Source organism: Mytilus trossulus, chromosome 4 (assembly GCF_036588685.1).
Source record: "Mytilus trossulus isolate FHL-02 chromosome 4, PNRI_Mtr1.1.1.hap1, whole genome shotgun sequence".
NCBI lineage: Eukaryota > Metazoa > Mollusca > Bivalvia > Mytilida > Mytilidae > Mytilus > Mytilus trossulus.
In genome coordinates this window covers 75,381,271-75,408,540 of record NC_086376.1, presented here as the reverse complement: position 1 = coordinate 75,408,540, position 27,270 = coordinate 75,381,271, and the positions used below count along the sequence as shown (strand labels likewise).

Sequence of the window (27,270 nt, the reverse complement as noted above, 5' to 3'; positions counted from 1 at the left end):
GATACGCCTGTCCACATCATGGTTTATACTACTGCTGATAGCCAGCTGTGTTCTTGCAGAACAAAAAGTGAGTTCAATTTCAATATAGTTTTGCCTTCGGTAATTTATGAATTTAGATTGATAAAACGATAATAAGAAGTGATTTAAACGTTTAAAACTAATGGAACTTATTAAACATTCAATTGATATACAATTGAAAATTACTATTATGGTTCCTTTTCCCATATATTTAATTACATCTTCTGACTCTGACTTCTCTTGAACTGAATTTTGAATGTGCGTATTGTTTTTCGTTTACTTTTCTACATTGGCTAGAGGTACAGGAGAGGGTTGAGATCTCATAAACATGTTTAACCCCGCCGCATTTTTGCGCCTTTCCCAAGTCAGGAGCCTCTGGCCTTTGTTAGTCGTGTATTATTTTAATTTTAGTATCACTGAACTAGTATATATTTGTTTTGGGGCCAGCTGAAGGACGCCTTCGGGTGCGGGAATTTCTCGCTACATTGAAGACCTGTTGGTGACCTTCTGCTGTTGTTTTTTCTATGATCGGGTTGTTGTCTCTTTGACACATTCCCCATTTCCATTCTCAATTTTATATAGATGAATAATTATATGTATAGAGTATGTTTATTCAGAATTCTCAAAGATCAGTTTTTATGGAATGGACTTCGTGGACAGTTTGTTCAAAAACCTGCAATCAAGGTATACAAATGAGGACGAGAGATTGTGCGGACAGGTAAGTTGTTATAGTTGTATTTTTAGGTCCCTTTAAAACACACTGTAATAACAGGTTGCATTTCTTTTTACTGTTCTTATTTGACTGACAGTTATGGTTTTTTCTTGGCCAGAGGTAAAACCATTGAAGACTACCATGGCATTGTCTGTTTATTTTTTATATATGAGTTTGACTGTTCCTCTGGTATCTTCCGCCCCTCTTATATATAGAATTTTAACTGGTTCCATATTTGGAGCAAGAATTGCTTAGTTTTACCGAGCACTTGCGTACACCCCAGGTGTGTTGTAGGGTTTGTAATACTAGTACTAAATCTTGCGTTTTATATGGAATGTTTTGTGCACTTTTTCGTCTTTGTTTGTCATGTCGTTATAAATTTTGAATGTCTCCTTTGTACATTCCACATCTTTTTTAAACCTTTCAAAATTAGAATACATAAACAGACAACGCGAAAAGTAATATAAGTCTGCTATCCATATGGTAGTTTCATTACTTTTCTAGCAAGTGCGTTTTATGATTTTATGATTTCATATCTATAAACAATTATTTCAGATGTGTAGTAAAATTTTCTGGTGTTATTTGTAGCTCCCCTTTTCATTTATTAACATTAAAGAAAGAAGCTTTATCATAGGAATGGAAAAAATAAGTATATAACCGTCATCTGTTTTATTTTCACTTTTAGTAATTCATAAATCTTCAACTAACGATGCTCTTGTAATAATTATCATTCATAAACACATACATTGTTCTAATTACAGAAGTAAAGACTGCAATCAAACTGAGAAGCAACTAAAAGTGTGTCAGCAACAGGTAAAAATTGTTTTATTGACAAACAAAAAAAACCTATTTCCATATATGAACAGTTTAATTTGCATGTGAATTATGTAGTCAGCATTTCTGTGTTGACATGAATTATTATTGAAATGGTACAATACTTTGAATTGTTCAAAATACTGAGTGTTCTCAATCACTGTGTTTGGTAAAACCCTTATGAAAGTTTGGTCATCAATGCACCTCATCTTTGTTCTTTGGTTTTTTGTTTTTTTTTGGGGTGGGGGGGTTTTTTTAATCGATCGATCGTCACCGATGATGAGTCTTTTGTAATCAAAACGCACGTCTGGCATATAAAATTACAAGCCTGGTATCTTTGATGAGTTTTTTAAAAGATGTTTCTTGAGATTAATTATAGCTTAAATATGTTTTGTAATGGAAATCTCACATACATACGTCCATGCAATACTTTGGGCTCTGTTCATAGTTTACACTCGTATGATGAACTGTAATTGTTTACGTCTTAGGTGTTCAGTTGTCTTATTTGCAAAAAAATATCATAACTTATCTTGTTCCTCATTCAACTGAAATGAGTTTGAGGTTTTATCTTACACCCCCTGCCAAATCACTTTAGAAGTATAAACTGTTTTGTAATTTCTTAACAGAAAAACACAACAAGCCTTAATTCAAGTTTATTGTTATGTTGAAAACTATAAAAAACTCGTTTCTATTCAGTCATATATTATATTGTTTCCAGCATCACGATAAGTGTTTATGCTTATCTTTAGTTATTGCTAGCGTTTTGTATGTGTAGAAATTAATATCCCGTTAAGAACTTTGATTCTCTTTGTTACAATATTTGTCTACTTTCATTTGGAAGGTTTAAGTGGAATAGGATCTTCTAACCCTATCGAAACCCATGAGTTTTTCAGGAAATGTTTTCCGTTAGTATGTATCTAGTTTCCCTTTTACCCAAAGTTGGCAGAGTTATGATTGGATTCGGTTTTTTTCTCACTCCCATCCTTTCACCATCATTGATATTAATCTGGTGACAAGTAAAGACATTTAAAGGTGAATAGTGTCTTTCACACATCGTTGTCAATATAATAGAAGTTGAGCGACTGTCATACAAGTGGGAGGTTTAGCTAGTTATAAAACTAGGTTTACTCAACCATTTTATATATAAGAAAATGCCTGTACCAGGTCAGGAATATGACAGTTGTTTTACATTCGTTCGATGTGTTTGAACTTTTGATTTTGCCATTTGATTAGGGACTTTCCGTATTGAATTTTCTGCTGTTTGTTTTTTACTTTTTACATATACCTACATATTGTTTTCTTGACAATGTTTAAAGGGTACTATTAGTAAATAAAATTACGATCCTATTTGTTTAATATCAAGAACTAAATGAACAGCTGATCAGACATCTGCATTTGAAATCCAGTATTTTGATACGGTTTGCTTCCATCATTGATTTTTCATCTCTTCTGATAACCACGATTGCTTATAATTCAAACTATATAATGATTGTATGCGTGCTTTTGACATGTTTTCGTCTGAAATGTCCATGTCAAAAAGGCATGTCTTTCAATTAGGGCGCTGCTGACCAGTAGGTGGGTCATATCTTTTTTATAGTTGTAGTTATATATATTAAAGGAAGACACCTTTCCACATTGATTCCTTATGTCAAACATTATTGGGTCCCACTTTTACAAAATTATCGCAAAAAACATATAGTGCTTGTATAAATACAAATGTATCTTCATAGAAAAAACATTTTGGAGTCCCTTTTTTTTTGTGAAACGGACTCCTGAATTAAGGCCTAGCGCTAAAATTGTTAAATAAATTGATACATATTACGCATCATTATAATTTACGCTTTTCTTGCATGATTATTTTATTTTTGTCTGTCCCTCACACAAAAACGTGCAAGCATGATTTTAATTTCTCATTATACTTGCAGGGATACTATGTCTATTATTTAAACCGAAATTTATATAAGTAATTGTGTTTTCCTTCAGATTATTGCTTTTGATCGCCCATTTGGTACCTACTCCCCGTAAATTTTGACTATAAATTTTTAGTTACAAAATTGCGTACTTGTTAGATTGAATTTTATCTCGGTAATTATGTTTTCCATCAGTTTATTGCTTTTGATCGCCCCTTTTGTACCTTCTCCTTGTATATTTTCATCACAAGTTTTCATTTTCAAAATTGTGTACTTTTCAAGTTTTATTTGAATGTTGTAATTATGTTTATCCTTTTCCTTTATATCGACCCTATGGTGCATTGTTCCAACTTCCCCTACATTTTGATTATGAATGTTTAAGTTTATGGCTTTTTATCGCCCCTTTGGCACCTATTCTTCGTACATTTTGATTATGAAATTGCGTACTTGTTAGATTGAAGTTTGTCTTTGGTACTAGTAATTTTGTTTTCCTTGAGTTATGGCTTTTGATCGGCCATTTGGTACCTAATCCTCGTACATTTTGATTATACATTTTCATTTTCATAATTGTGTACTATTTAGGCTTAATTTTATCTTTGTAATTATTTTTATCGTGTTTCCTTCAATTTATGGCTATAGATCGCCCCTTTTGTACATTGTACCTACTGTCCCTACATAATTTAGATATGTATTTTCAGTTCCAAAATTGTAAAGAAACATGCATAGTGGTTGTTTGGGGTCTTTTCGTCAACCTTCATACTTAATGTATGATTGCCATAAGGATTATTAATAATAATGCATACAAGTGCGATATTTAGCAAGCCTAAATCCCGTTTTATCCTTCATTTTCTTCAAAAATGTCTGTCCCAAGTCAGGAATAACACTTTTGTTTTCCAAACAAATTCCATTGATATATACCCTGTTAGGCCTTGACAGGTTTCATGGACTCATCTACCTTTTTAATTTACATTGGAGTTTATGCATGTCCTGGTATATATGTCTGCGTATACATGTTCGTTCAAACATGATTTGTTTTAATTTCAGGAATGCAAAGGAAAAGTAAGAGATTCGAGAGATCTTCAATGTCAACATTTCAGTAGCAAGGTTGTTCATGGAAGGAGGCATCACTGGCTTGGATATACACATGGTATGTATGGATATCTATTTTATTGAAGTTAATAAGAAACATGTATATTATAATTATAATTGTCCTACAATTATAAATATTTTATGCAATCGGTTTTGAGTTAAAATATTTAAAAATATTTGTAAAACAAAGACAGTTTGATATACTAGTATGTTCCTCACAAACGTTTGGCCTCCAGAAAAAAAATCATTGGCACTAAAATCTAAATAAAAAAGTCGTAAAAAAAAAACCAGAAATAAAAGATGCATTAAACAACCAATATATATTCAAAAACACACATGTCCATTCCTTATTTAGGAAAATGTCAATTATTATAATATTCTTTTGAGCCATTATGGATTATGATTATGGTTAAATGGTCAAATAACCACCGGGTAGTAGTCTAGTTCTGGCCTTGCTTGAAATCAAAACATAAAATCCTAGCTTTTCTTGTCCCAGTTCAATGGATTATATCTCCTCAGAATGAATAAGCATTACATGTTTACATGTATAATATGAATTTGAAATTACATAACTTGGCACATAAAATGAAAAAAGTGATTTCGTAAAATATAACAGTGACTTGAGTCATATAATAAAAGTGTTTAACAATTTTACAGAGTTATCATACACCATTATCTTTTTATGCGTTATTTACAAAATACATATTACGTTCGGAACATTAAATTATTTTATAATAAACGTTACAGCCTATTTGATTTGCACTTCAAGAAATGAATTTACTGATTTTCAAGTGTAAAATATGAAACTTTAATGTATTAAACAGAAGTTCATTGTGAAAAGTGTAATTCGTTTTAAATCGTTTTAAAGTTTGTGGTACATCTTATTAAGAGTCCCCACATGCGTTTTATTAATGCGATATGATTATTAAGTCTCTAAAAGCGGGATTCTCCATGATAGTGGGGCATTCAATGTTGAACTTCGGGAATTTTCTAATCTCACTGAAATTTTGAATTGAATAGTGGACAATTATTTTTACACAACAAAACAATAACAATATACTTTATTTGAAAAAAAAACAGACACATATTGACATGTACAACATGAGGCAAAATGCATAGTCATACAAAACAACAATGCTGCACAGAATTGTATAATGTGGTATTTTTTAACCGTATTTTTTGCAATGAGTTGAATTGTGCTATAATAATATTGTACAAGAACTAGGTTTAATGCAACATACATCTTCATATTCTTGAAAATTATTTATATTTGCATCAATTACGATTTTAAATATCAAAGTGTCAGGAAAGTCATCATGAAAGATTGAGATAGATCTGTGCGGCTGTGTTTTTACGTTAATATAGTGTATGTTCTGCAACAAAAGCTATAAATTGCAGCTAATAATGTTCGGTTACAGATAGGTGGAAGAAGAAATAATTATCAAAACGTTTTAAATCAATTTTATTTTTAAAGCTAGCAAAAAGTATACATTCTTATACCAACGACAAAATATACTTTCCTATTTATTTATTTTTTGTCGCTGCTTCAAGTTTCAGTATGCTTAATTGTACGAATAATGGATATGTTTTGTCCCGTAAAAAGATATAACGAAATCACAACAGTATGATTATCATTATCACTATTAATCAGTTAAATAGGATTTGGTTTCAGCAAACATGTTTGCCCCCTACATGTTCTGTATGAGCTTGCTATTCAGTGGTTTTCATTAGTTGCTGTATATCATATTATTTTTTTAGTTATTGTTTTGGACATACATCAAGTCGTTAGTTTTCTCGTTTAGACACTCAGTTTTCAGGTTTTTTTTATTTTTAGGCCTTTTAAAGGGTGCTATATTTAAAGCTTATGATATCGTTTAGGTTTTGCCCTTTGATGAATGCCGTACAGTTACCAGATTTCATTTGGTTTCTAGTGGAGAATTGTCTCGTTAGTAATACCATACTCTCTAATTTGTATATTCATCCTGCCACATATATGTGTATGACCTTTTTCAAAACTTGTAGAAACCAAGGAGTTTGAATTGAAGGATAATTATAACTTTATATTATGCGATTATCGGTGATCTAGAGATGTCTTTGTACATTTGTTGTATCGTATGGGTTTGTATTCAGTGTAGTAACAAGCACTTAGGATTGTTTCAGTTCAACAATAAGACGTCTTTTATTTTGAAAAAGATATAATGCTTCCAGGTGAAAAGTGGGCACGGTTTGAACGGTATTGTGACAATTTTCGAGAAATGTATATTAAAATCAAATCTGAACATTTAATTTTCAGAACGGAATCAATGTGAATTATACTGTAAAGCTTCATATTATGGATTTTATATGAAGTTTGGGGATAAAGTTGAGGACGGAACCACATGTAAAGATTATAAAAGTGATGGCATATGTGTTAATGGGCGATGTCAGGTGAGTACGTGATTGCAAGAACATATGTCGCTTCATGCGATATGAGGAAACTAAAATATATTAGCGTTATTAAAAAGCTATTGAATACATCAGACAAAACATGTATAAAAAGAGTCAACATGCTAGTTCATTTAAGTTTTTGATATAGTTAATGGAGAAACATGCCAGACGCCTAGCAAAGGAAACTATAGACACTAGAGCCAAAATTGGAGTGTGGTAAACAAAGGTGACCGAGTGTTAGTCGCTATCTTTGGAGTGAATTCAAATTATTTCAGATTGTATATTTTGAGATATTATTAAACCAACTACTCATAACAATCATATATTGTCATACAGTGATAGGAAAACAACAGCTTTGTAAGAGTCTAGTATCTCCTTGACCTAAATATTGACTTTGTGTTTGATATTCCTACTAGACTTCACATGTATTGCTTAACATCTTTGCCATAGAAATAGTGTTTGGAAAATTTCAATTTTCAATAATATGTGTGATAATTTCATAAAATCTACAAATCTAGCATTTATCGAGGTTCTTATATATATATTACCAATACACAGAGTATGTTCGGTGTTTACTGTAAAATTGTATCACTGAACTCATTCTAGTATCTCTTCTGAAATTTATATTAATTAAACGTTTAATTCGGTTACTATTGAAATCATCATTACACCTACAGTACAACTTAATGACAAGCGTCAAGAAGAGTATTAAAGAAAAACAAGGAAAAAAATAAAAATCTATCTTCAGTAAGGAGTATATTAACATACATTGTTACTGTATGACTAAAAACTAATTTATGTAAAGAAACATATTAAAAGCTTGCCATCAAGATTGCAGAAAAGCGTTCCGACTTCGTTTGAATCATTCAAAACTATTTCATAATCTATATTGCATAAGTTTTTTCCAACTAAATGTAAAAACAGCTGCAAGTTCATTTAATATTGTTGAAATAAGTATTTCAATAACGAACAGTTTATAATCAAGAATACTGATGAAATTTTAACATCCGACAACTTGACTTTGTTAAAATTTAAAAAAAACAATTATGAACGAGGAATTAATATTCTTCTAGTACAGATCTGTAGTCACACATTTGTAATGAGAAATACCGAACGTTTTCGAAATCAAACGATTTCATTTCCGATAGAGTGAAAGTTTCAAATATAATTATATAAGATGAGTCTTGATGTGCCTTTTAATCTTAACTGTTACAGCAGACTGAAAATACTTATTTCATCCCAGATATATGTAATTCATCATGGCTCAAGGTGAGAGGGACCTGACATGAAACAGTGTTGTGACTCACGATTCTTTCAGTTGCGTTTACTAACATCTCATCAGAATTAGTTTCTGAATTACTCATAAAAAGCAAGGTTTTCAAATCGGAACTAGGGATAGCTATAAAACCAGCTTTATTCCACGATTTTCAAAAAAAGGAAATGTCTGTTTACTTAGTCAGAAATATGACAGGTCTTTTAATGTGTTTGAGTTTATGATTTTGCCATTTTTAGGGACTTTCCGTTTTGAATTATTCATGGAGTTGGGGTTTTTTTTATTTCACTTTTTAATCTTAAATATTATAATGCGAAAGATGAAATCGTACATCACTTTGCTATTATTAGGCTTTGTATCCATTTCATTGATAAAATAAAATTGGGTACAGATTTTGATTAAGCAAATTAATGTCCAACGTCGGAGTGGACTGGTTTTACAGTACATAGTTTAATATTAATCAATAATTGACATTAGTTTCGATATAATAAAAGTTTATAATTATTCTAACAGCTTAGATTGGTATCATTTGGCGAAATAGGCAGTATTATTGTGAAGGAAGCATACAAATGAATTGAAAGCAGTCAGTTGTACGCGTATGTGTGCTGTCCCACAGTTGAACCGGAAAATACAAAATTCTAAATTGATTTATTGTTGTTGCAGACAAATGACTTTATCGTACTAGAATGTTACTAAAAGGATTTTGAATAATCCGGATATAGTTTGTGTCTTAGCCATTGCCAGTAATTAATTAATTTGTTGAATCATTGAATGGTTCATGAAGAAATTCAGCTTGCAGTTATCAATCATGATATCAAGTACATGTTATAATACTTACACATTCTTATTTATGTTACAAAAAGACAACTTTTTGTGCCAAAAGCACTTTAAAAAGTTTCACCAATTAAAGTCGTATAATTTCCCTAATGCTATACGTATCCTGATAATTTATAAAAGTATATACGGACAATTCAAGAAAAATTCACATGCAAAAATCATAAACAGCAAGTGATTGATTGATTTTTTTTGTTTTTGTTTTAAAAGACCAATAGCAAATATTTCGTGCATATTCGTTGTTATTGGTTTTGGAAGGCGGCTAACTTATGTAGTAATTGCACCTATTCAAATATATTTATTACAGTAGATTTTTTTAAAGTTGAATAACCGGTGAATATGAATTACCATCTGTTATAATTGTTACATTTAAAAACGACTGAAAATTGGCCTAGCACCAAAGTATCCTCAAAAGAGTTTGTTAAATGGTTCTATCAGGAGTCTTCATCAGAAAATGCCTTTACCATGCTAGAAATTTGACAGTTTTTATCCATTTTCTTGATATGTTCGAGCTTTTGATTTCGCCATTTGATAGGGGACTTTCAGTTTTGAAATTTTTATTATTGAACTTTTATTAACGCAGAAAAGTTCTTGCTCTCGTAAAAACAACCAACTGATGGCCATACAGTTTCAGAATAACATGTGAATCCGTTCCAGATAAAATATGTTTTTCAAGTTAACATTTTGGTATAATTAATTTAATTTTTTTCGACCAATACGGAATTTCTTTGTGACATATGACCAAATTTATGCTCACCCTATTCCGTCAACCTTTTTCGATTGTGACAGGTGTCACTAATGGAGCTAGAAATCAGAACACCTTTATTTTAATACTGGTATCTATGATGAGTTTATTTACAACCACTGGGTCGATGCCACTTCTAGGGGACATTTATTTCCCCGAGAGTATCACCAGCCCAGTGGTCCGCACTTCTGTGTTGACTTAAGATATCATTAATATGTTCATAATAATGAATTTACTGTTACAAATACTTTAAATAATTGAAATATTAAGGGCTTTTCTACCTCAGAAAAAGATTACCTTAGCTGTATTTGGGAAAACATTTAGGAATTTTTGTTTCTCAATGCTCTTCAACTTCGTACTTCATTTTACCTTTTTAAACATTTTTTGATTCGAGTTTCACTGATGAGTCTTTAATTGACGAAACGCTCGTCTGGCGTATATATAAAATTTTAATCCTGGTATCTATGATGAACGTATTCTTTAGTTAGATTACCCTAGTCTTTTAATTGGGTTCGTGTGGCTCAGTCTTCAGTTTCTATACATTATTTTATGTTGTTGTTTATCATTTGTCGTTTTTTTGCCATGACAGTTTCTGTTTCCTTATGACCTTCCCGTTTTAAATTTTCGTCGGAGTTAATTATTTTTGTTATTTACATTTTAAACTTTTGAATGTCTGCTTGGAATCATGTACGGCAGACTCTCGTTTGCGTCTACAAAAAACTCACCAGAGAAGCACAATTCACAAAAGTTAAGATGGTCAAATAAAGTACGAAGATGAAAAGCAGCGAGTACCATAAATTCCTACTGGTTTTGTCAATTTGAATTACACTTTTTAAACGTTTATACATGTAAAAGTACCGAATTTCTCATCTTATCTCTACCAATAGCTAAGATAGCTATTTATACATCTTTTTTTCATTGGAATTACATAAATTTGATTTAATTGAGGATTCCCAGGTGTCGATGCGTTAATTAAAGATTTACCTGTATCTATCTACAGGGATGCACTTGTATAACTATACTTTCATTATCTCAGAGTTTATATTAATTGAGAGCTAATATGCAATTACGATGATTAAGTCTGTTAAATTTAGAAACGTGTTGAATCTGCACTTTGTTATATTTGTTAAAGCATTCGGTTGATTGATCCATGCATTAAATAACTTTGTAACATGAATAGGCACACTTCAAGAATTAAGTGTAACAGACCATCTGAAGGTACTGATAAAAGTTTAATATAGTTTAAATTTAATCATTGGTATCTAAACTATCATCATGTATCAATTCTGATGTTTCACAGCATTGGACATTTTGAAAAGTAAACATTAATTAATACTTAATTGTCTTTCTTGAGTGAATAGAATGTCCATTTTTTTGCATTTGAATTCTTTGTTTTATTCTTTGTGCGTGCGTCATACCTGGTTCACATCTAAAACATGCATGTACCTCAATAGGAAAGTAAAAAATTAAGGTAGACGATGTAAATGGCAGTTATAATTTTGTACATATCAAGTGTCCAGTTTAACTTTTATCCCAATTATGTGTACATGACCAGTAAAAGCTGACGTTTTAACAGGAAAAATTCAAAGTCACTATTTTCAACCAGAGTTAACCTTAAATGGACTTAGCTGTTCTTTTTAGGTCCTGTTTGTTCCTGTTTTGTCATTTTGGTTATTCTTCCAATGATTCGGTTCTTATACATCATTGACTTTCAAATATTCGGCTTTTGGTGTCCCTTAACTTAGGGGGGGGGGCTTATGCTCTAGATATTTCAATGTATGTCTTAGTGCATATTAATGTATCATATAACTTGCATAATTGGTCTTCTCCAGTTGGAAAAAAGGTTGCTAAATGCCGATTTTACAATTTTTTCTAGTTTTTTTTCTAAAATCTTCTGTTTTTCCTGCTTCATACACATGTTCTATATGAGGAAAAAAGAAGAAATGACTTTTATCATTCCCGCCGTGAGAGACACATTTTTAGGCGACATGAGCTATATTTATGTTGCTTAGTCAATTGTGTTTACTAGCTTTTATTTTTTCATGTTTTCATCGATCATTTGACATCATCAATCTAAGAAGATCACTCGATTGAAGGTCAATCATCATATTAACGTGGTTTTTAACAACCAATTGTCAAACTAAACAAGGTGCACGATGTCTGGAAAAGTAAAGGAGATAGTTCTTAAGTAACTAATTAGCCTTGAATATAGACACTTACGAATTAAGTGAAGACAAACTACCTTCTAGCTAGTCTAGCTTTTCTTGACTCTTGAAGTAGACTTGTAATGTATTAATATATGTTGACATAACCTGGGTGTTGTAAAGAAGGTTGTTTCCTTTTGAAGTCAATAAAAAGATTTTCCAAATGTGCTAAATGAACTTAAATACTCATCTCTTTATTGGCTTAGATATTTTCTATCTTTGTTGTCATATGACACAACGTTTTTATACTTGACGGAAAACTCGGTTTTAATGCATTTACAATGTTCAATTTTACACAAATATAAGTGGTATAAGATGGAGACGTGTATGATGTATTTAAACTGTTTATAGAATTAAAAAACAAATCTGTCAAATAAAATAACTTCATCAAATTTTAATTACCCTAGTACAAACGGTGCGTTCTACTTGATTATCTTTGTGGCGAATGAAAGCATCCGTAGAGGACTTCACATTTTTATACTGTACTACAAGTATATATTATGAAATAATAATGCGTGTAATGAATGATTTGTGAAATATGACGGTCCTCAGTGCAGTTAAGGAGATTCCATTGAGACAGTGAGACTTCATTAACCAAAGATGAAAACAACAGGGAAAAAGTTATATGAAATATACCATATGCGTTTTGTCGTATGACGTGTATATATGTGCATAGTTTCAGACATTTGTCTGTTTTACCCTTTATAAGCATATTCTTTGTTACTAACTTATGTGACATCACCGAATTAAAATTGGACCGAATTCATACCAACATAAACAACGTGATGGGTGCCACATGTGAAGTAGTGTTATATTTACCTTTCCGAAGCACATGTGGTCATCTTCAATATTTTTAGTTATCTATGTTGCGTTTTTCGACTGTTGTTTGTCTTAAGTAATTTTTTCGGTTCTTGCCAAAGCGTTGTCAACTTATTTCTGATAAACGTGTTAGAACACCTCTTTGATATCTTCCGCCTCTGTTATTGAAAATCAGTATTTAAAATTTCCGAACGACCCATTTTGCAGGACATACATTTTTGTACCTGCTAGATTTTAGTAGATTGGTTTCGTTTTGAATAAACCATTACAGTTTGAGGGGTATAGAAATGAAGTCATCCCTGAATATAGCAAAACCAATGAGTTCGCAGTTTGTATGTATGGGGTTATGAATACGCAGCCCCCTTTAGTCGAATGGGGACACACACGTTATGCTTTGTACATCGTATTTTAGTCCAACTGAGGTCAAGACTCCTAAGCCTCAAATCATTGCCTCGCAAACAATAAGATTCAAGCTACATTACTGCAATGGCAGGTCTTCTTAATCGTAACCATTTGTGCATGTGCCTATCCTACGTCATGAACATCCTCGTTTCTGTTTTTGTTATTGTTATCAAACTTTGATGTTGATACCTGAGACTCAGGGTGACTTTGTCAATGCTGTGAAGTAAAATCACATCTTATAATCATAGGACGAAACTTTAAATGTCGTGCAGACTAAAAATCGGTTATCATTGAATTTGTCGATATTCAAATAAGTCAAAATCTATTTTTATTCTGATTTCTCGTAATAGGTGCGGTTTATTTTCTGTTTACAGATCTGCAAAAGTAATTATATAGTTTCCGATACAAAACACCAATTTAAACAAAACCAGAAGGGGCAAAAAGTAAATGTCATCACCATATAGGAAGTAATCATTTCACGAAACTTATGTTGTTACGTAATTCACACATATGAAGTGTTCATATAAGTGATTCAGTGGATACAAACAATTCTATAACTGGTTTATATTGTACTGCGATATTTTGTTAGAATTATAATATTATAAATATTCTTTTCAAGTTTATGGGATGCAATTTTACAAGTTGGTGCTAAACGTTTTTACCTTTGGAAAAACACCTGGCTAGGAAGATTAAATCCAGCAGTAGACAGTTATACAAATAGTGAAAAAAAATTCTTCAAGAGTACTTGACATGCGTTCTTAAGATACCTGAATTCTCTTGTTTACTTTTAAATTTAAATTGAAAGGTATATATAGACTTAAACGTCAATGGTCGGATACGTTTTGGATATGTATAAGAGAATACATAGGTTGGAAATTATTGTTTAATTTACATGAAGAATTGTAATGATCTAACACGATGGATCGGCTGCTATTGTTGTTGACTTCGTTCGTATTACAGGTAAGCTTATTCTTTCTTCTAGACGTACAATACAGTTAGACTCGATACATAACAAATCTGTTTATCAGCTACGGGTTGTTTTATCGCAGAAATTATCCGTATTTAGCTTAATTCTAGAAAAGTCGAAACATCACATGAATTTTTTAGTCAAATGTGGCTTCCATTTCGTTGAACTAGTATATATTATTGGTTAGGGGCAAGATGATTGGGATGCTCTCGTTGCACGATTTTCTCACCACGTTGAATACTGTAGATTCATTTATTTTCGTGGGCATCCATTTTCGTGGATTGCTGAAAACATTCATATTCGTGAATATTTGATTTCGTGGTTTTGCCAATCTATGTTTACAAAGCCTATTGAAAATATTTTATTCGTTGAACATTTGAATTCGTTGTTCACCTGTATCCACGAAACCCACGAAAATTGGTATCCAACGAATAATAATGAATCCACAGTACCTATTCGTTGCATTGGACTCTGTTCTGCTTTTAATCCTGGCTGTTTTATCTTCGACACATTCCCCTTATCGTTTTGTAAGTCGAAATCTTTTCGAAATTTTGATAGCAATCACTTTATACTTTTATATCAAAATTCACCTTAGATTCGGACTTATAAATACTTCGCCGTATTAAATCAATATAGAAATGCAACAGCAGACACGACTTTTTTTTTTTAAAGATGTGACAGTATTCTTTGATAAAGTATTTTTTTCAGATTTGTTTTACTTGTTACTGTGTTTCCATAGACTTCTACAATACCGGTATTTGCTTTAATGAATCTAAGTATACCATGCATTCATCGCAGTCCATTTCATTCCCAACTGAACGAGATATAAAACGGGTGACAAAGAACTCGCTGAAACATGCGGAGTTTCTCCATGCTATTAGTTATTAAAGTGCCTGTTTCGTCAAATCAACTTAAATTGTTGTCTTTGAGTATTCGAGTATTCTGCAGTTTGGGAGCAAAATATGACAGATTTATTTGTACTAGTGAATGATTTTTATCTGAACACAGAATGGCGTTTTTCCGAAAGCGTTAATTTGAAGACTCTTTCTGTTCTTAACTTTTTTTGTCAAATTAAAAAGATACACTGCACATGCCTAAATCAAGATTAGATTAACAAAACTGTACATATTTAATGGCACATTGCGTAATTTTATAACCCCAAAAAAATAGAACCGAAAATGGTTATTTAATAATACATTAATATAAGTTGGACGAAATGACACATTTTTAATGGGATGTTATATAATTTAGCGCAGTTTTATGACAAAGATTTGCTTATGATATTATGTTTCAGTATGTGTGAGGTAAACTATGCTTATTTGTATATTACAATTGTATTAACAAATCGACTCAAAAATGGTAATACTTTATTAGAAAATACTTTGATAATATAGTTCTGTGTATCAGTTAAATTTCAATCTAGAAATGTTATATATTTTATCAAGCAGAACGGGAATTTTCAATTTTATTTTCGATTGTATTTTTGCTGTTACAGTAATATAACGCAATATTTGGAAGCCCAGAATTTACCTTCTCTAGTTAGATTGTTGATTGAATATCATATGTGTTATATCTAACATATGTACATGCAAATTTTTAGAGCGCTATTTAATGAGATACATTGAAACCGTTGTAAAGTTTTAATTACTTTTCCTAAATATATACGGTAGACACCACAAATTACTTTTACATATGCTTTGTCTAAAATATTAAATTTAGAACTTTGAGGTATCAAAGTATTTGTTTTTGACCCTTTGCCTCTGTGACATCCTGGAAATACTCTATATTTCATCAGCATCAGCATAGCAACAAAAACATGAAACTTCAAAACGGAAAGTCCCTTATCAAATGGCAATTGAGAATATCATAAAGGTGTAGTTCGTCTATTTTATACATCCTATAGTTGTCAGAGTATAGTGGTGGATACACATTTCAGGGACTTACATTGCCTATTATGGGGTATGGGTTTTGCGTATTGTTAAAGGCGATACGTTAACCTGTAGTTGTTAACTCCTGTGTCATTTTGTCCCTGGTAAAACTTTGTCTTATTGGCAATCATCCAACATTCTCTTATATTTAAACTGTATGTGAGAAATTGAAATATTTTTTTCAAATACCGAACTCAGAGGAAAATTCAAAATAGAAAGTTCTTTAATAAATGGCTATATCAAAAACTCAAACACATTAATCAAATGAATAACAGCTGTCATATTTCTTACTTGCCTGGTACAGGCATTATAATAATGTTAAGACAAACTGGCATCTTGCATTTAATTGTTTGGTACGTTAACATAGACTCTTTTAGTCAATATATTTTTCTTCTTCTTATGAAACATTGTCTTGTTAAGCTAATCTGAAAAGATTAATTTGAGATCGAAGTAAATCAAAAGCAAATTAAATAATCTACTCGTTTGAATATTTCATTGTTGCATTATTGTAGATTTGTTCATTATTGAAAATAATTGTATATACAAGTGCATAATACACAAATGTTTCGCCTAAGAAAGAAAGCAACATTGCTAAAGTTACCAGAGAGACCTTACAGAGTAGGAGAATGCAGAAGATTTTAATTTATTTCCCCTTCAATCATAAACAATTTGGGTATGTAGATATTGTTCGTTCCTTTGGTCTTTTTGCGGATAGAAGCACCACATTTTTACCCTCCTGTGGGACTTAATATGGAACTTTTGTCAAAATATTTGTATTCAGAATGCAGTTACAAGGCCTGTTTAATTGAAATTAAATATGATGAAACCCACTATCTTATTCTACCAGTTGGAATGTACAATGAAACGACGGCAATATAATGTTAAATTTTGAATTAAATCTCTCTTATGGAACTTCCCATTTTTTGACTACATTATTATATATAAATACATTTTGTTTATTTAGTAGTGGCACGTTACTTTTCCTCCAGACAAAATCATTGTTATTATTTTATTTTTACATCTGCATAGTGGCAATCCGAGAGAGACTAAATGTACGTTATGAATATATATAGCTGGATTTATTTGTTTTCACGTTTGTATTTCTTAAAATGTCCTGTACCAAGTCATGAAAATGGCCATTGTTATATTATGGTTCGTGTCTGTGTTTGTTACATTTTAATGTTGAGTTTTTCTTGTGTCGTAGTTCTTCTCTTATATTTGATGCGTTTACCCCAGTTTTAGTTTGTAAAACAGATTTGTTCTTTTTCTAAATCGAGTTTGAATTTCGAACAGTGGTATACTACTGTTGCCTTTATTGCATTTTTTATGGGTTGTATATAAAAACTGGTATAACTATTTAAAATAAAAATTCAGATGAACTAGGTTTTGGAGAATTCAGTTTTTGACGATTCTTCCGTTCAAGGCGTCCAGAATTATTAGAATATTCAGATCCAACATATGTTTTGTCTTTACCCTAAACAAGCACTAGAAAAGAGAACCGTGTTAAGGCATTTTATTTCATATACAACAGCTAGTCCCCGAGTGTGTCATAAGCTAAATAATCATTTAGTGATTTGGTTCGGCATGATAGTAACACACATTTGGTGATTTCTCCATGTATTTAGAAAAAAGTATGACAAAGTATGTCTCTGTTATTACATTTTGATCTTATAACTCGGAACCTCTTGTATTAATGCATCCTTGACTATAAAGTATTTAGGTTGGACTTTCGGGATTAAGGTAAATTTGGACTCACCGAATGTGTTACGTGTTAAAATTTAATTCATTTTACACATCTTGGAAACAAAGTCTTCATACAGCAATGAAATAAATCTTAAGGGGCAAGTAACTATTAAAACCTTTGGTGTCCATCAATTGTCGTCTTTTTAATATGCCTTCCTCATTAAACATGGACGATTTTAAACAGAACAACCATTTCAACATTATCTTCTTTTATATATTGTCTTTGGTTACATATTCATCTTTAGGAAAAGACTGTTTGAAGCCAGATATTGATTAAAGGATTTCATTGCAATAGTAAAATATAATTTGAATTGGCATTTGTTAATTTTTCAATTGATTCAGGTCAACCTGTACCTTAAATATATTTTTTCCGTCTATAATTATGGTTAAAGAGTAGACAATTCAGATTACCCAGTTAACTCCATTTGCGATCATCTTATTACCAATTGATTAAGACAAATCTTCAAATATAATACAGTTATCTCTTAATAATAACACCAACAAGATTTCAAAGTAATGAAATTTGAATAAGACTTTATAGTATCCCACACCTACTTTTATTCGTATTTACATTGTTACGTAACTCGTCGGAAAAAAAATTTAGTTTAAATACAGCTGGGAAATGCGTTATACCGAAGTATTACCTCATCTTGCTGACAACATAAAGGATTTGGAAATTAGAAAAACAGAAATCCGGAAAGATATCGAGCATGTAGTCCTTTTCATTTAAAGATAAATTAAAACATATGTTACTCGTATCAATTAATATAAAAAAGCTTATTAGAATTACGCTCCAAATTAGTTTTGAAATACCTTTGGTGATTGCAAATATCTTAGCTATGTGGTGATTTATTTTAGCTGACAGACCAGGATACATTTTGATCAAACTAATTCCTTGACACGAAATTTCAATGAATTTCAAGTGGACATGAGAGTAGAATTGTAGACTAATATTTAAGTTTGGAACAGCCACACACCATGATATGTGACACCAATCCTGTTTCAAGTGGTTTAAGGCATGTTAATGCTTTGATCAAATGTAGTTTAACCCATTCATGTTCAACAAAAAACAGTGCATATATGCTTGCATAATTCAAAATTCAATTTGCACTTCAAATCAAATTCAATATAACTAACTTCTCGGCTGCCACTGTCTACTTAAGTAGCTCCATCAGAAATATCTAATGACTGGATTGGGGAATAATTAATGTATTCCAAAACATTAACTCTGCTAATAGAGGTACAGATATAGCATATCACATACCTTTTGGGTATCTGATGTAGTCCTGCTTTAAGAAGGGCTACGTGTACGGGACAATATTGCAGGGGAGATTTGAACTTATTAATCCGTAATAGATCTGATTGAACATAAGATCAAGCTCTTTTTGATCAGAAATCGTATTACTTTCAAGAGGAGAAAATCTGCGAAAGGAATGTCGATGAGAATAAATAAAACGTCAATATTGTTGGGAAGAATTTTTGATATTTTATGATAAGTGTTTGTCTTTTTTAAGCTCTTCAATTAACAAATAAACTTAGAATACTTACCATTATAGAACACCTGCAATTGAATTTTAAATCTTTGATTACACTTGTGCTGGATTTATTTTACATATAGTTTTCAATTCTTTTAACTCTAATACTACACTTTGGCACGACATATTAAAGTTGCTTTAAATTTTACAAGCAAATCTGCTTTGTAGTTCCCTTTCGAATACTCAAAATTCAATCTAAACTAGAATTAAAAAAATGTGACCTGAACCAATTATGCACAATGTATGTTAACACTTGTCCACCTTAGATTAGATCATGTAATGAGAGTCTTAAACATACATTTGCTTATTGTACGTCCAATGGCAAGTATTTCATGTATTTGAAATAATTTACAATTAATGCGATATTATAATAAAGGAGAATATATTTCAACTCTTTTGTCCAAGCAGGATGAACAATACGTCGTAAAGTAGGAGGACTGAATTGTAATATTAAACCAATTTTAATCCTTGAAATAAGTCAGAGAAATTGACAAAACCATGGCCAAATCAACACAAACACAGAAAACGGATATACACGATCCCCAACTTACTCGAGAGACTCGAATGCATGAAAAGTGTATGCAGACCATGCTCCAAAAGTTGTGTATTGCTTATACGAAGAAATACATGTACCATAAAAGCTCTAACTTGATATTGTTAGGTGTTAGCTTTTGCCTGTAATAAGACATTAATGTTCATACCTCTTACATGTTAAAGGTACAATGTATTCCCAAGTTATATTGTACCTGAAACTCAGTACAATGTATAAACTTTTGTGACACTACTTATGATATAATAAGTACTGTCAATGCCTAAGTAAATGAGTAGGGGCATTACGGCCTGATTTTGGCCACAGAAAATAAAGTGTTTGATAAGTATTTCAATTGGCACATAATTTTTAGAACTGCGAAGGGTTGAGAAATATAAATGAAAAACATAAAGATTTTTATCTGATGACATCACAATTACGTCATAATATTTACTGTTTTCACAAAAAAGATTTAAAAAATACAGAATTTATGCAGTTTTCTATCTGTGTTACCATTCGGGAAACATCGTACGCAGCCAAGAAACAAAAAATAAAAAATATAACAGAACCTTTTTTATAACTATTGACATAATCTCACCAAATATAAAGTTGTTTCTTGGGTGCTCACACACTTTTTCAATCAAAGATATTTTTAAGATTTGATGAAAAAATCAACCATTGCGAGTTTAATAAAAAAAAAAAAAAAAAGATTTCAAATCATGTGCGTTATGCTTTATACAACTCCATGACGATTCAGTGAAATCATTGCTTCTGATTGGTTTAAGTCAACTTGAACATACACATGTACATGTATAGATTCTTCTGTTATTGAGCCATAAAAATTCTTGGTTTATTTTAATTGTGCATAGTTCGAATTCTTTCTTACAGTCTTTCGAGAACATTCGATCATTGATATTACATAACGCCCTATTCAAACCCTTGGATTGTGTTTAAATTTTCTCCTGGTACATATTGTAGTTATTTATGATCTCCATAAGTTTGTTTTGTTCATAAAGCTCTGTTTACTTTCAATCTAAATGCGTTGGCGTAATTTGAATACTTGCATATTACATAATTTAAGATTGGATTATCATTGTGAGGTCCATCTCAAAAGATATAAGTAAAATTGGTTAGTAAATTGGACAGTCTTTGGGCTGGTGGAAAATTTTCTAAAAAAAATATCACGATCTGTTTTAAAGGAATCTTCTAGCAAAAAAGTATAGCAACTACATCCTGAAATTCCACATTATTCACATTAAGCCTTTATTTCTTTTTACTATAAATTCATCAGGAATACCAAGCTTGAAATGCGTTAAAGAATATAAAGTGGAGCTCGAATTTAAAAAGTAAGAAGGCCAATTTGAACACAAATTTGAAGAGCATTTGTTACTCTGAAATTTCAGTAAAAGCAGTTTAAAAAGTTATTTCATACAATGCCCTTTTCAAAATGTCCCTCTATCTTTTAAATTTGTTTCATTATAGCCAAATTGTGTATTTAAGGTTCGAATGATATTATGGCTATTTCTATAAAAAAAAAAGCAAGGACATCAAATTATAGACATCGGTAACCAAAACTTTATTTTTTTCTAGATGTAAAGCTATATATAGTGTCTTTCAAATATACAATTATAATTCATGTACCAAGTATGACAGTTGTTATCCATTCATTTGATGTGTTTGAGCTCTTGATTTTGCAATATGATTATGGACTTTCCTTTTTGAATTTCCCATGGAGTTCTGTAGTTTTGTAATTTTGCTTTTATCATTACGGTTAGCTATGTTCTTCGACACCATTTGACAAAAAATATATAAAATGAAGCTTTTATAAACCTATTTTTATTTGGCCCCTTGTATTAGAAAATCAGAAATTAATATATATAAATCTACCAAATACTATCTGCTGTCTATAAAACATTAGTTTGTAAGAGACCAGTAATTATATATTTTAAAATTTTGTCAATTAACCTCAAAACAACAAAATTTGTCAAACTGTTTATCACAAAAATCATGTCCAGATTAAAATAAGCTGGTGCTTTAATATTATTAAGATTAACTTTATTGTAAAAGGGTTGAATAGGTTTATTATTTTTAGCAATTTCAGTGGTCAAACAATCATTATGGATTAGTTTCGCCCTTTTCCTTATTTGCGCTTTTTTTATATAAGAAAATATACTCATCATAGTTACCAGGATCAAAATTTCATATTTACGCCTGACGCGCGTTTCGTTAGGTGATCCTTTCCTGAGGTAGAAAAGCCATAGTTTTTTTTTCATAAATTCAAAGCTTTGTTAACAGTTAAAAAAAATATTATGAACATATCAATAATAACTCAAGAAGTGCTGACTACTGGGCTGGTGATACCCTCGGGGAAATAAATCTCCACAAGCAGTGGCATCGACCCAGTGGTTGTAAATAAACTCATCATAGATACCAGGATCAAAATTTCATATTCACGCCAGACGCGCGTTTCGTCTAAAAAAAAGACTCATCAGTGATGCTCGAATCAAAAAAATGTTTAAAAGGACAAATAGAGTACAAAGTTGCAAAGCATTGAGGACTAAAAATTCCTAAAAGTGTTGCCAAATATATCTTAGGTAATCTATTCCTGATTCAGAAAAGTTCAAAGTTTTGTTAACAGTTAATTTATAATTAATTATATTAACAAATCAATGATAACTCAAGTCAACACAGAAGTGCTGACTCCTGGGATGGTGATACCCTCGGGGAAATTATTCTCAACCAGCAGTGACATCGACCCAAGAGTCTTCAAATTAAAGTTCAGCCTTGAAATATTTTTCATTTGATTGAAATATGTTACATTAAAAAACACTATTTCAAGTCGACATTATTGATCCCCTCATAATAATGAGGGACTTACCGTTTCGAATTTTCCGTAGAGTTCAGTATTTTTGTGATTTTACATTTTATAATTCCAATTCAAGTAGGATTTGCAAACTTTTAGATTTTGAACACATATCGTTTGAGATGGGCCCTATACTCATTTGACTTTTTATAGGTTTTTGATTGCTCACTGGTATCTTTTCTCTATCTTTTTTACAGCGAAAGTGCTTTTTAACGACTAAAAGAGTAACATAAACCAGCATGTAATAGATATACATTGCCTATTAGAGAAGGTACATGTATTCCCTATTTTGAGACGGCCTATGAAGTGCCAGTATTTACAAATATAACAAAATTTGAACATGTTTAGACATTGTTCCCGGTTTTGATGAGAATTGTTTAAAGTATAAAACAACGAATGAAAGAAAACTGGAGGATTTTATTTGAAAATTATGAAAATGTGTAAATATTTACAATAACTTTGTCAAATATTGTCAATGCGACATGAAATTTTATTAAAAGATCGTAAGAAACGTCAACACATGCAGAGAAAATATATTATGGTAAAAGGTTGCATAGTCGTGCGTTAACATTAATCACAGCATGCTTATTATGCTTTATCTACAGTCAGAGAATTTTTATCACATTTCTGTAACAATCAACTGGCTTTTCAATACATACCAACGAATGCAAAAACATATGTCATAACCTAGATAATAAGTGAAAAAACTGACTAATAGTCACACGCCTAAAGTATTATCAGATGCAAATATTAGAAAGTTTCTTGAATTGCCTTTATCGTGATGAGAGATTGAAGTATCTACGATCATAATGGAGAAGTAGTAAGAAACAGATTCTAACTTTCGTTTTGTTTTTAGATTTTTTATTTTACTCAAATTCTGACTTGCATTTCTGCTTTGATCCCTAAAGGTTATGTCAGTGGGTAAGCAAACAAAATTCCAGGCCCAAATAATTTGATTTTAATGTTAACTTTGATTAGAGAGCTTTTATCGATTTACACTTTTATGACAAACCATACGTAAATGTATAGGGTTTTTTTATTTTATGTTCTGTGAAAACTCAACACAAATATTTTTGAGATTGGAATTGCAACAGAACACCTTTTTCAGTTTTTTAAATGTTGTTATGTATATAAACGATGATCAATGATCGGTGTAAAGGTTTATTATTGTGATAACGAATTGGGCCGTTGCGGACCGGAAAGACAAAATCAACAGCAGTAGCTTTGTGCTCATGATATCTTAAAGTGCTGTCACTGGTACTCGAAATAAGTCCATTTTTTAACAAGGTGTAGGAGAAGAAAAACTTAGAACGCCATGTAACCTTTCCAAATGATTTAGTGTTCTAATTGTTTGGATAAGCACTGGGCTCCATCGATTGGTCTATGTAGAAAATACTGCGCTTTTTGCGTTCCAAATTATAAGCTATGATATCTTTGGTGAGTTGTTATACATAAACATATCGTCCTCACGCTTAAAACGAAGATATAATTCCTCGATGTATTTCTTACATTATGTAATGCCTGAGTTTTTCAATCGAAACCAGTAGTAAAAATAACATAAATATTTTCATTATCTCTTATTAACATTAATTATCTTCACTTTCTACAGGTTCGATTTAATTCAATTATAGCTTTGTATTGGTTTTTGTCAAACTTCGTCGATTGCAATTGGCAATGTGTAGATATTGCGCCAAGTTATCGGTTTTAAAATAACAGTATAATGATTAAATCCTCTCTTGAACAATGTTATCGAACTAATCATAGACAAAAATTACAAAAACTACTGGTGATGGAATGTATACGATTGTATGCCTTTCTCTCAGTGGTAAAAAAAAATGATTATATTTCATCTAATCATTATAACTGAAACGTACTCGAGAAAAGGTTTTTATTGTACACAATTATTGTCAATTTATCTTTTTCATGTGCGAATAAAATCATTCATTGTAATGCATCTTCTCCGGTCGAATATTCTAATTGATACTGGACAAAAACAGATGAATATTTGGTACAATTTTTGTTTAGAAATTTCTAAAACCATCGGAATTCTCGTATTTGTTCATACCTGCATTTGTTACATTAAAATGGGGATAAACCGTCAAATAAAAATCAACTTGAACACGAACGTATTAACTTAATTTATGTATATAAAATATAGTTTCTAAAGTATTTGCAATAAGTTATCGATCACTTTTTGTCCTTATCGTTGTCTTTTTCTTTACTATAAGACGTTGATTTCAAAATTATGGATTTTTTTCAGTGTAAGAATCAGGCAATTTAAAAAAAAATCAAAACGGACGAAAACACTCACCTAACCATCCTTTTTGTAAGTTACCCTATTGTTAGGTAAGAAATTGTAAGTCTATCGTTCCTGAGTTTCTGGTAATTCGAGAAATCTCCAGAAAGCTTTTGTTTAGAATGATTGCAAATTATGGAGTTTGCTCCCCTTAATTATTAATTTTTAGCGCATTACAACCAGATTAGATCTTGCATTACCAGAACAGGAAAAGGAAACGAATGTTGCATATGTGCCCCATCATGCAATGTGAACATAAATAAATGTCAACTTGAGTGGGTTTTTTGTTTTTCATGTTTTCACCACGGCCTGATTATTAGGCAGATTGGCACTTAAAAATTGATAATCGTAAAATACGGCAGCTCGATATGCTATAGTGTTTATGGAAACAATCAACACTGTGCTAACTTTAAAATATAATTGTATTTAGGGACGAGGCATTGAATGAAATATCCTGACAAGATGCTTTGGAAACAGAAACAAAAACTGAATACTTTTATTATACATACCGACACCCATATGAACTGATTTTGTTTTTATATATTTCTCGGTGATTGGGTGGAAAATAATTTGGGGTCAGATGTACGAAAGTTTGATGCAAACAACACTAAGATTTAAACCTATTAATAAAAGTGGTGAACAATTATATAATTGTTCAGTCATGAATCTAATAACGAGGGGTGAAAAGTGGGTATTCCGATGTGCTGTAAAACAAAAAGGAGAAATGTTTAAAAGTCGAGTCGTATATCTGGACTCGACATTAATAATAACATCTCGAGTAAGTGCCACGCAAATCAAACACATACTTTCCTCTGAAACAGATCTTTATTGTCATAATCCTTGATGGTCTAGCCACTTTTGGTATATATATTAACATGTACATGTGCATTGCATCTACAGGTATTTTTGTATTTGTTCATTACACACGATCACGCCTTTCATTGTTGTATGGTATCTACTTGAAAGTACGGTGGCAGATATTAGAGGACAACAAGACAAATGCAAATTGACAAACACATTTAACCATTGAGGTTGATTAAAAACTTTATACAAGTCCTGAAACAGTTATATCTTTAAGAATCTCGTTTCGGTTATAACCCCTTGCAGAGATACATTAATAATATATTGAAGTGAAAATGGATAACATAAGAATAATCTTTTTATTATGAAATACTTCTTCTATATGTATAAGAAAATATTTATTGTAGAAAAATTAAAGTGCAAATATGTTTTTCGATAGATAAGAACTGTGATTAACGAATGTAAGGGTGGGGACGAAGAAGGCAATCTAAATATATCACACTTTCCTCAAAGTAATGGTACAAAATGCACGTATGGATTGATTGATTGGTGTTAAAATCAAGTTGAAACTTTTATTTCATTCCAAGAGAAGAATGATGACGTAACGTGTATAAAGTTAAATAATTTTTGTACCAGACCGAATTTTAACGAGCTATTAATTTCACATACTATGACAAATACTTCTGACTCCCATCCGACCATGCAATCTCTACTATAAATCCTTGATCCAGAAGCAGCAAAACTAGCCCGGGATTGAACCCATGACCTCCCTTATTCGAGGCGGGCAGATAACCACGAAACAATCGACGCAGTTTGCAAATAGTGCATTCGGTCATAAATATCGCTATTTGTAATATGATAGGTATTTCGAGTGTTTCCGAATTCGGTCATATGGACATTATTTATACTCTTTTTATCAGCACACATGCATATTTCATTTTGTTTTATTTTATGAGATCCATACAACAATTAGGACATAAATTAAAAAAAGTAGTTCAATTCACTATCACCACGAAGTTGCTTATAAAGCATTAAGAGTGCTCTCTCTAGTCAAGGTCATGTTAAATGTACAGAAATTGCCAAAATAAACATGCCAAACAGTTTATGAATGAATGTCTCAGAACGCTTCAACTTTAACATTTTTATCAATTTTTCTTTGCAAGATAAGATATTTTGTCAAATTTATAACTGTTTCAAATCGCATTAATTTTACCCCGGTCATAAAAATGAACTATTAATGACGCTCTGACTTAGAGCTAATTTGTATCGTTTTAAAGGATAATCTATGGATTTTCAGATAACTTAGAAACGAAAAAATCGTAACCGCGTAATTGCAGTCCTTGTATACACAGAACGGAAACG

General features: G+C 31.3%; 1 protein-coding gene across 4 annotated transcripts in view; it reads left to right on the top strand.

The window, feature by feature from the left end:
- The window catches only part of LOC134715979 (thrombospondin type-1 domain-containing protein 4-like), a 90,109-nt gene that overhangs the window by 18,414 nt on the left and 44,425 nt on the right, over positions 1–27,270 (top strand). For 3 of the 4 annotated variants that reach the window (XM_063578600.1, XM_063578597.1, XM_063578599.1), the window contains exons 2-6: positions 1–67; positions 636–736; positions 1,492–1,543; positions 4,498–4,600; positions 6,836–6,969. In XM_063578600.1, the coding sequence (XP_063434670.1) occupies positions 1–67; positions 636–736; positions 1,492–1,543; positions 4,498–4,600; positions 6,836–6,969 (457 nt within the window). Of the gene's footprint in view, positions 68–635; positions 737–1,491; positions 1,544–4,497; positions 4,601–6,835; positions 6,970–13,554; positions 14,207–27,270 lie in introns of those variants that run through there. The other variant, XM_063578601.1, reaches the window with a different exon arrangement.